Source organism: Dreissena polymorpha, chromosome 10 (assembly GCF_020536995.1).
Source record: "Dreissena polymorpha isolate Duluth1 chromosome 10, UMN_Dpol_1.0, whole genome shotgun sequence".
Taxonomy (NCBI): domain Eukaryota; kingdom Metazoa; phylum Mollusca; class Bivalvia; order Myida; family Dreissenidae; genus Dreissena; species Dreissena polymorpha.
This window is the reverse complement of record NC_068364.1, coordinates 9,572,178-9,584,041: the sequence shown is the minus strand read 5'-3', so window position 1 is coordinate 9,584,041 and position 11,864 is coordinate 9,572,178. Positions and strand designations below refer to the sequence as shown.

General features: G+C 35.9%; 1 protein-coding gene and 1 non-coding gene across 2 annotated transcripts in view; one reads left to right on the top strand and one right to left on the bottom strand.

Moving 5' to 3' along the window:
• Positions 1-1,255: 1,255 nt before the first annotated feature.
• Positions 1,256-1,337, bottom strand: Trnal-aag (transfer RNA leucine (anticodon AAG)). Its single transcript has one exon. It is a non-coding gene; the product is annotated as a tRNA-Leu (tRNA).
• A 232-nt stretch (positions 1,338-1,569) lies between these two features.
• LOC127848321 (peptidyl-tRNA hydrolase ICT1, mitochondrial-like) overlaps positions 1,570-11,864 on the top strand; it is a 30,606-nt gene continuing 20,311 nt past the window's right edge. The window contains exon 1 of the mRNA XM_052380708.1: positions 1,570-1,761. Coding sequence (XP_052236668.1) covers positions 1,618-1,761 — 144 coding nt within the window. The 5' untranslated portion in view covers positions 1,570-1,617. The remainder of the gene's footprint in view (positions 1,762-11,864) is intronic.

Here is an 11,864-nt window from a genome sequence, read left to right as displayed (position 1 = left end):
TTTTCTTTTGAGATCTGTGATACCCTTTACCTAATCTTTATCGCAAAGGATACCCATATACGGGAGGGGGGGGGGGGGCTCTCTTGTGGCACGAGACAGTGGAGCGTCTTCTCAACCAATCGGATTGCGGTGATAGGTGATGTACGATGCACGGGCAAACTGTTTGACTATTTTTCGCTTAATGCATTTCATAGGACCGTCCGCGAAGCACAGTGGTTTATAAGTTTCAGCTTAACTTTAACAGAAGAGGGGAAACCCACGGCGCCTCAAGTTTCCAATCTTTTTTTATCTGGTCAAATTATTATGAAGAAAAATTTATTTGAAGTTTCAATATTTTTTTTATTTTTTACACTGAAACTGGTTTTATTAAGTAGAACAATAATGTTTGTATTAAAATACACGTGACATCAATAATAACATATACACATTACAGTGCTGTATGTCTGCCAAAGGGAAAACAAGGCCGCGCGGGCTACAGTGGCCTTACACCAACAAGCACCTTGTCCTTTTCAAAGCATAGCTTCAGCACTGGATTGGTATACACGATTCTCCACCAGACACATATGAGATTTTTTGGTGGTCTAGTATGCAGCTTTAAGCGCAGATGCAAATCATACACTTCCAAATACACATACGCGAATGCAGCTCATGTCCGCACGGCATTCGTGCAATAATTGTTATACCATAATATGGTATTCTTTTGCAGCGTAAGCGCTTCGCAATTGTCTTCAGGTTTTATTACAAAGAAGACGATTCAGTTATATGTATACAACTTAATGAATGAATTAATTAAACAATCATGCTGCAAAATGTAGAATATTCGACATTGGGAGTTTATATATTCAATATATAACACCGATTTTATTCTGCAAAAACAATCGTCATCTTCGGAATCGGCCTTGTTATAAAGATTGTCCCAAACTGATCCCTTTTCCGTTCTTCTACACATACCTGTGTTTTTATTTCTGTTAGCATGCTTCCTGCACGAAACACGTGCATGTAGGAATCACTGCTTTGATTTAGTACCTCACTATAGCGCCCCTACATTCGGGCCTTACAAGTTATTCAAAATAGTAGCGTAATTGAACGAAATAACAGTCCAGTTAATTGTGGAAATCAGAAAATACAAGAGAGCAATTTTTAATATATTAATGCGTAGCTTAAGTAATTTCGTGTGCGTGTGTCAAGTCATCGTGTATAAGAATTTAAGTAATTGGGTAAAAGATAAAGTAAAACGTTTACAAAAAATAATGTATGGCAGCGGTGGGATTTGAACCCACGCCTCCGAAGAGACTGGTGCCTTAAACCAGCGCCTTAGACCGCTCGGCCACGCTACCTCACATATGTACTCAAAATATATTAATAACAAAAGCTAAGGGTACACATGTTCATTATACTTGTGTGAAATAGCTGAAACAATTTTTTTCTCTTTATCTAAGAAACATTTACTATCAACAATGTGTTTCAACATGCTTAATAACAGTTTTTCACAGATGAAGAAGAAATCAACATTACACATTACAGAGTTAAAAATATTAATCGGTTGGTCGAAAGAGTTTTCATTTATTAATAGACATGTGGTAAATCGGTCTCGCCAAGTACTTACTTCCGGTCAAAATGTTTTCGTGCCTCTGCAGGCTTGTAGCGCGTTTGCAGCCTTCTATTTCTCAATCATGTGCAAGTGTGAGAACATCAAGCTACAAAAGCAGTTTGACGTTAGATAAATTGTATCCAAAGTCGGATACAAATTCGATGACACAGGTTATATCAATGTTAACTGTACTATTGATATTTTCGGATATTATATTTCGGATATCTTCTAAAGATAAAAAATCGGTTATGTTTTTCATTTAATTGTATTGTCATTATTTGACTCTAAAAAAACTACCATTTGCTTGAATTTCATGTCCAATGTATGTTGTTGAGATTTATGGTCTATTAAGCGACGCAGTCTGACTCACAGGGGCAAGTAAAAAAAAAAGTATATCAAGAAAAAGGAAAAGGGCACCAACGCACTCCTACTACCGGACATGAATTCCAAGGCACTGCTACACAATTCATATGTTTATCAACAAAAACTCTGCACAGATTTAAAGGAAAATCAATTATCTTTCAAATGGTACCTCTGTCATTCCATTCGACGCAGTATTGAACTTTCCACATGGTCTCAAACAGGAGAAATTGTCCAAAATTCGTTGGATGTAGCTAAGCCTGTCCACTTGTGTTTACACTGGAGGAATCCTGTTAGGCAAGTAATAGGTGATTCCCCAATAAATTGTCTATGTCTCAATATAAAACACATTCAAGGAACACTATCCACGTCAATAACTCGCTTGGTCTCCAAATATTAGCAACCATTTGCCGGTGTCAATGTCAATTGTTACCTTACCTTTAAACTTTTTATCCCCATGTTTTTCAGAGAAAAAGTGGGGATATTGTGGTGATGTGCGTCTGTTCGTCCGTCCGTCCTGGCCACCTGCTCCTCCTACACTATTAGCACTAGAACCTTGAAACTTACATACATGGTAGCTATGAGCATATGTGCGACGGTGACAGTGACGGAATTTTGATCTGACCTCTGGGTCAAAAGTTATGGGGGTTGGGGCGGGTCGGGTCAGAGATTTTCAATCATTTTCATATGTTATTTTACATTACCGTATATGTGCGCTTATAAGACGCATTTTTAAGACTCAAATTAATAAGTTACAGTTGGGGTCGCGTCTTATAAGCGAGAAACTGGTGAAAATAAACAAATTTTTTCAAAATATTGAGTTTACTGGGCTTATGCTAGCCAAGTTGGACACTTGTCAGTTGTTTTGAATCATAGCGGCAGCCATTTGCATTTTCTCTAAAGTCTGTATTGGCCCGTATTGTGTATCGGAACGCTATGTTCAGTTACCGATTTATTTGTAATAAAATGTATTGTTACTGATTTTGTTGTCTATTATTTTTCATTTGAATTTTGTTATTTTTGGGGCGTAAGACGTTATATTGTCCGTGATTATTCTTGAAAAGTTTGTATCACCTGATTGTCTGCGCACGACGTCGTTAAATGTCATATAAATTTGCCATTATAGTATATGTGTGTAAGAAGCGACACGATGCCAACATGCTTAAAACAACAGCAAAATCAATTCTCAGTTTGAAACTGTCAATTGTTAAATAAACAGGCTGCCAATTACAAATGCTACTTGACAAGTTTGTATCACCTGATCGTCTTTGTTCCACGCCGTTAATTGTCAATTTAGACATAATTGGCAATTAGAGTATCCTCTGAAATAAGTTACCAGTTTGCAACTGTTAATTGTTAAATAAACACGTTTATTCAGACGACCCCCTAATGCCAATGACACCTTATTTATTAGGGGCCAACAACGACGGGAGCAAAGAGCGACCGCATGCAATTATCCGCATTTGGCTTTCTTCTTGACACATGATTTAGATCTGCGCTTCGGAGTCTATTACTCTATCACGCGATTGGCTAATTTTATGAAAGTAGGCGTAACCTATTGTTGATAGACAATGGGCGTAAAATTTGCATAATCTAGGTAATAAAACTATACGCTTTCAAATATCTGCCTATTAGTTTTCAATACCTGTCAAACAATACAATTAAGATGACTGATACGATCAATTTTGCTTGTGCATTGATATTACGAACGTAATATGTTTGCTATTGTTAGGGCAAATGATTTAATACGCAATTGTTAGAAATTTTGTTAATTTGATAATTATTTTTATTACATGAATAATACTTTAAATCAAATTAAAACCCACTAATATATCATAAAATAAACAAATATTATTGACTTTGTTGTTTGATTGTTTTATTTTTCAGACTTGCGTGAATTCTTATTGTATGCAGCGCGAGTTTCAAAAATTCTCCATGTGTTACTAATTGATGATTTTCTTTAACATTCTGCCATTTTTAGGCAATTTTTTCGACCGATGAAAACAGCTAAATTTGACCGCGTCTTACACGTGGGTCAGTCTCAAATCCACCCATTATAAAGTCGAAGTCGGGGTGCGTCTTATAAGCAAGGGCTTCTAAGCCTTTCTTATGACAATACGACAATCTCAACTATGCATGGCCCCATTACCAACCCTGGGGCGCCCCAGTCACATGGGCCACGCCCACCCAAAATTGCCTTTTACTATAATTTCTTCATTTCTACACCAAATCACTTCAAATTGATACTGAACCTCTCTTATGACAATACGGTCAATCTCAGCTATGCATGGCCCCATTACCAACCCTAGGGCGACCTGCGCACATAGGCGACGCCCACATAGGCCACGCCCACCCAAAATTGCCGTTTACTATAATTTCTTCATTTCTTCACCGATTCACTTTAAATTGATACTGAACCTCTCTTATGACAATACGGTCAATCTCAGATATGCATGGCACCATTACCAACCCTGGGGTGCCCCGCCCACATAGGCCATGCCCACATAAGCCACGCCCACCTAAAATTGCCTTTAACTATAATTTCTTCATTTCTACACCAATTCACTTCAAACTGATACTGAACCTCTCTTATGACAATACAGTTTATCTCAACTATGCATGGCCCCATTACCAACCCTGGGGCGCCGTGCCCACATAGTCCACGCCTATCCAAAATTGCCTTTTACTATAATTTCTTCATTTCTACACCGATTCACTTCAAATTGATACTGAACCTCTTTTATGACAATACAGTCAATCTCAACTATGCATGGCCCCATAACCAACCCTGGGGCGCCCCGGCCACATAGGCCACGCCCACCCAAAATCGCCTTTTACTATAATTTCTTCATTTCTACAACGATTTACTTCAAATTGATACTGAACATCTCTTATGACAATAGGGTCCTTCTCAACTATGTATGGCCCCATTACCAACCCTGGGGCGCCCCTGGGTCAAACATGCGGCGTTGGGATATGCGTCGGCCTCTGCCGCGCCATTTCTAGTTACAATTTCAAACAATCAAATAACGGCGTTCCAAAATCTGCATGATGCGGTCGGCAAATGGCTGCTTTTGACATTTAGAATTATTGTGTGTGAAAACGAGTTGATTTCTTGGCTAATACTCGGATACCAAGCGAGTTATTGACGTGGATAGTGTTCCTTGAATGTGTTTTATATGGAGACATAGACAATTTATCGGGTAATGGCTTATTACGTGCCTAACAGGACTCCTCCAGTGTCAACACAAACGGACAGGCTTATCTACATCGACTGAAATTTGGACAATTTCTCGTGTTTGAGGCCATGTGGACAGTTTAATACTGCGTCGAATGGAATGACACAGGTACCTTCGAAAGATAATTTATTTTGATGTAAATCTGTGCAGAGTTTTTGGTGATAAACATATGAATTGTGTAGTAGTGTCTTGGAATTCATGTCCGGTAGTAGGATTGCATTGGTGCCCTTTTCCGGAGGTCGCGGGTTCACTCCCTCCGTCAAAACTCAGGATTTTTCACTTTAATTGTGACTAGGATGAGATTCAGAAAGTGGATGTGAGCTGTTGCCCTGGGTTGGCCATGCGGATGTAAGACATGCTGTAGTGGGCGTGTCTGGGCCTTGAAACATGAAGAGGGGGAAGAGTGTATTGATTTATGGTCACTTTCAACAGCCTTGCTGTTGGGCTTGCTCTTTAGCGACACTGAGTGTCTGACTTCCAATCTGGAGGTCGCAGGTTCAATCCCCGTCGGAGCTCAGGATTTTTCTTTTCAATGTTAACTTAAATAGACAAGTAGTAGAAGTTTACATACCGGTAAGTGGATTCCCGCTAATCCTATGGTAAATTCTGGAGAGCAATGTTTACCAATTTGAACTGAGTTAATTAGTCATTTTGCCTGCTTGTAGTCAATCTAAGTATCAAAATGTGATATGTAGACAGTAGTTGATCACAAAAAAATTAAAATGTGATTTGTTTCTGAAATTTTCTTGAAAAATCCATAAAACATTAATAAGGTATGTTTGTTTTATTGTTTTGCTAACTTGCAACTTTTAAAGCAACACACCTTGAAATGAAGTACATGTTAATCAATACATATAGATGCAGTTTGAAAGTGTGCAAAATTGTCATTAAATCTATAGCCTAGTTAGCAAGTAATTTATTTGTTTTGTTTATATTTTAAAACCGAAAGTAGGATTTCTATACGTATACGTACATTTCAACAAACTTATTTGTAAGTTTTAAAGCGCAAAAAGACGGATTTCTATGTTGTAATCATCAGAAATATTCTAATTGAGAAAGATAAAATTAAATCTATATCTTCGTTAGCAAGTAATTTATTATTTTTCAAACAGTACTGATTTTAAAACTGAAAGTAGGATTTCTAGATGTATACGTCCATTTCGACAATCGCGATTATTTTAAAGTTTTAAAGCGCAAAAGAGGCGGATTTCTAACTTGTAACCACCAGATATATTCTAATTGGCATAGATAAAAAATGTTTCTTATTTATTCTTAAATTTACTATGCCATGTATTTCATTTCAAGGTGTGTGGCTTTTATGAATGTGTTGGTTATTTATAAGCATAAATTTGACAAATGATGCTTATCGGAAACCAACTGAGAGTCCCCAGGACGCACCTTTTCACATAACTGGGTTTTTCAAGTCAATCCATTAACAAACAATACCTGTAAAGCAACCTCATACTTAAACTCAAGCCAACACAATTTATAACCTCACACTCTTTTAAAATCCAATTAATTCAGTGCAGTAAAATGTCCTATAGTTTTCTCAATCCCATTCTCTTTGGAACAAATTGAATTATTCATTAATGCTGTATTTACCAGGTCTTGCATGCTTCAGTAATGTAGTATTGATTAATGCGTTTTTGAAATGGCCACTTGCTGATGTGTAACAAATTTACAGTTTTATAAACCTGTCAAGAAACTGGCCCCAATGGTGTACGGAAGAAACCCCCTTCGGAAGAAACGCCCTTCCCGAAAAACGGCATAGCGGAACAAACCCCCTTTCATATTTTGCATGCGCGGAATAAACCCCCTTCCATAGCGGAATTAACCCCCTTCCATAGAGAACAAACCCCCTTCCATAAAGAAAGAATATGCACATTTTTGTAAAATATTTTGTAAATACGCTAGCTATTCTTACGACACAGGAACAGTAACTCCGATCCTAATAAAAAGACGAATGCTTCGGTTATTGTAGGAAAATATGCACGTAATATCATCGTCACGATTGGCGTGGGGCGCTAATTTGTCGTTGCTGCATTTTATTAAATTCGTCTTCAATGTAAAAAAATTCTTGCCTATTTTGGGTTATTGTAACATATGTTTATCTATATAGTACAATTTAACACATATAAAACTCTTATAATCTCAGTTGAACGAATGCAAGTAAAATTCACACGACCATCTAAACATTGTCAAGTTGTTAACAAACTGCCGGTACACTTATTTAATCAGCACAAAGCAGTTTGGAAATAAATTTAATTAAACAGACGAATTAACAACTTGTGAACTAAAGACCGATACACTCCTTTAATCATTTTTCACACCTTCTTTTAAAGTGATATTATGCGCGTTTTTCACTATCGAATTGAGATTCACAGCTTGAATATTTAATGTGTATCATTAACAACTTGTGAACAAAAGGCCGGTACACTTCTTTCATCCGATTTTCGCACATTCATTCAAAGTGATTTTCTGCGCTTTTTTCACTGTTGAATTGAGTTGAAGCTGAAAAGAAAAGAATTAACATAATAATGACACTTATTACAAGACTTTTCTTAAATGCCAATCAAAAGAGAAGTGACTTCAATCTGTACAAAAATTGACCCTATGCTTCCCCTGTAGATACCTGCATTGCGCATTTTCAATTAGAAAACCCTTTTCCCATAATGTATTGTACACTTTGGAAAATGGCATATTATTTTTATGCTGCTGGATCGAATGATTGGGGGTATATTGTTTTTGGCCTGTCTGTCTGTCATTGTATGTGTCTGTCATTTTGTCCCAAAACTTAAACCTTAGTCATAACTTTTGCAATATTGAAGATAGCAACTTGATATTTGGCATGCATGTGTATCTCTGCACATTTTGAGTGGTGAGAGGTCAATGTCAAGGTCACCCTTCAAGGTCAAAGGTCAAATATATGGCTTCAAAGCATCACAGTAGGGGGTATTGTGTTTCTGACAAACACATCTCTTTCTGTATTTGAAATTCTTAAACACAATCATTGTCAATATTGCCCTGAATTTATTTATTTTAATTGAATATGTGGTTTTATGAATTATCAGGTATAGATATACAGTCCACTCTCGTTATCTCGAAGTCGGCAGGAACAAGAAAAAATATCGAGATAACGAGAGTTCGAGATATCCGATTAGGCGTTTTCAAAGAAAAAATGAGATAAAAATTTACCTTGTTTTTAACATCTTAATACCTGCTAAGTGATCTAACTAAAGCCGTCACCGCGTGGCATAATACTCTCTTCCTGATATATACGCGTTTTACGAGGCACGATTAATTTTGCTATTTAAATGCTTAAAATGACGCTTTAAGTATTACAGAACTGCATGAACACTTGCAATTATAATTTTTCTAAACTGTCGAGTAAACGACGGTGTATATACGCAAAAATATAACTCAATGCATTTTGGAATGTTGTTTGTAAAAACAATTAGTCTTTCGGCCTTCGGCAGGCTGTGTATTAATTGCAGTTAATTGATGTTAAAGTGACACTTAAAGTGACAGGCCTTAATCAGGAGTTAAAGGCTAACGACATTACACACGTGTGATCATTGATGCAATTAACGGATCAATTTCCTACCGCACAGTATCGGGAGCAGCCGGGCGCAGCGGGACGGTAAAGTATCAAAGAAAAAGTTTCTCACCTTTTGCCGACACTGGGAAAGTTATTCGCACTTCGAGATAAACCACAGTAAATACATGTTAAATCGGGACTCGGGACAAAAATTTATATCGACATATCGAATTATTCGACATAACGAAAATCGAGATAAGCGATGTTTATTTATATACATAAAGAAGGAAAAAAAATGGGACATTGAGCGTACTTCGACATATCGAGAATATCGAGATATCCGATGTCGAGATAACGAGAGTGGACTGTACAGCGTTTTTCTCTTATTAAAAGTTGGTATCATAAAACAGCACTATTCCCAATGAGACCATTTTTCCCAAATTCAAAATAACAAATTCCCAATTTGCAAAAAATTCCCTATTCACAGAAACAATAGGCGAAGGGTTGCATATGCACATTTTAATCCCTTTTGTCAAAACATTGTAGTCTACACAATAAGTCAGTATCCCTGCTAAGCGTGTTTTTACATCAACCAACACTTAATTCAGTTTTGTCTGGATTTTCTGTTTACTCAGTACTATCTACAGTATAATAACTGCTTCAATAATGAATCCTATAAAGGACTGTAAATATAAAGATACAGCATGTTTAATTTGAAATTAATATTGAGGAAATTCAAAATCATTCGCGAAATCATTTAGTTATTGAACATGAACAAGGGAAAGTTTTAACCAAAATTAAAGATTTCAGTTGTCTCTACGCTACTTGGCCTGACCTTAATAAATTGTTTGTTTGAAGTTAACTGACCGACTGACTAAGATTCCAGCCACTCATTTTTTTAGCCTTTTTTAGTCTGTTTTGTTAGTTCACAAAAACCGGTCAGCGTTAGTTAGATTTTCTTAGAAAAAATATGTACATCAGTGTTAAACATGGAAAATAAATGTTTATTAAATTGTTAGTTAGCCTTTTAATTATGTACAACATGTCCTTAAATACAACAAATACCCTATAGGTTTTCTCATCTTTGTATCATTTTATACCATATAGCAAAAAATTTTGGTTGGGTAACTATAAGCAAACAATTTATTAAGGTCAGCCATAGTTTTTAAACAAAAATCAATACATCCACTTATCAAAATTTATTGTCTTCTAAGATTTTAGTTTAGTTTCTATTCAATAGTCTGATTGAAGTTTGTTAATCAATTTAATGAAAGAATATACTAGTATATTAATTATTGAGGTGTTTTGTGTAATTTTATATTATTTTATATTAATATATGTTAATAACTGTGTTTTAAGAGGACCCGTACCTAGACATTTGGTTAAGGTAAACAGGCAAGATCTTGATAAGTGTTTGTACTACAGGTATTCAATTGAAACTTAACATATGTGCTTTGAGTCATTGTGTGAGGTCACTGACCAAGTTCTGTAACTCTTACCTGTCTTTTATCAGAATGATGCTCCTTATTCACTAAGAAAATTCTGATTTAATGTTTGCAACTGCTCCATATCTCTATAACTATAGAAATTGATATAAAACGTTTATGTTTTTAAGATGTTAAATAAGATTCACCTAGCAATACCCTTAACTTTTAAAATTATAATGCCCCCCTTGGTACTTAGAAAAAAAACAGGTTATGTTTTTGCCAGGGCTAGAATTATATTTTTTTACCACTGGCACATTTGTGCATGTGACTTATTTTTCAACCCTCAACAAATGTTTGTTTTTGCTATTTCCTTTGGAATAAGCTAGTTCTTCTAAATGGTGTGTGAACTTATTTTTTATTTTGTAAAAACATGTTCTTTAAGTAATTTAATTTTAAAATGTAATATATAACATGGTTAAACGGTAACAATCTGAAAGCCTTCTTGTAAATGTACATGTATACCATTCCCTAAAACTACCGGCAGTCAAGACAACCTGTATAATTTACATACCTAGTTCATACCTAGTTTTTACAACTCCATATGTCATATATCATTAACCAATCAACCTACATTAGACCCAAAGAGCAAAATGATGTAAGTAAATAGCTTGTTAGTTAACTTTACAAACTGCAAATTAGTTATATTATGATGTGTGCATTCCAACAAATGTAACAGGGAATGTTATATCTTCCTTTCTAGCCTATATAGTCCGAGAAATATTGTGTACTCAATTCTCTGTTCAAGGGGCCTTTTGACGTTTGGGTAAATTGACAAAATTGAAAAAAGTTGTTTCAGATCGACAAGTTTTCGTTTTAGTTATGATGTTTGTGAGGAAACAGTAATACGGAACATTTACGCCCCAACCCAGAATCCAAGCACCTTCCCCCACAAAATTTTTTTTTTCCTTTTTTTATTTTTGAAAGATCATCTAAAGACCACACCCCACATTATACCCCAACCCAGAATCCCTGCCCCTTACCCTCCACCCCCCACCCCAAAAAAAGAACTTTTTTTTCCTTTTTTATATTTTTGAAAGATCGTCTAATAAATGACCCCACCCCACATTAAACCCCCCTCTCACCCCCCCCCCCCCCCTTTGAAAAATGGTTAAAAATACATAAAAAATTATTTACTTTATTTTTGAAGGACCGTACAAACTTCCCACCCAAGCTATTGCTATCAAACTTTAAATAAAATCTTATTAGTTTGTTTTATGTCTTTACAAATGTTCAATAGATTGTGGAAAATATACCTGAACTATTACCTTGACCTTATTGAATAATTTGAACAATTACCCCATGATGGCATACATTATACTGTCAAGCACTCGAATAGTCGAGCACGCTGTCCTCTGAGCTCTTGTTTGCTGGAGCTTTTTATATCCAATGTTAACATTTATCAATATAAAGCATTTAATGGCAAACTTCAAAACATGCCAAAATCTTTGAAAAGGCCCCTTTAAGAGATTGGCAGATTATGTTCCAACATTCACAGCTGAATGACCTAGTGCTAAGTGGAAAGGTGGTTGAAACGAAAGAATTTTCCGTTTCAACTGAATTTGACATAAATATGGCCTTTTTTTACCACAAAAATGTATTGGCTTCACAATTGTGTGTACTCAACTCCTCTGTAACTGCCTGTGAATGTT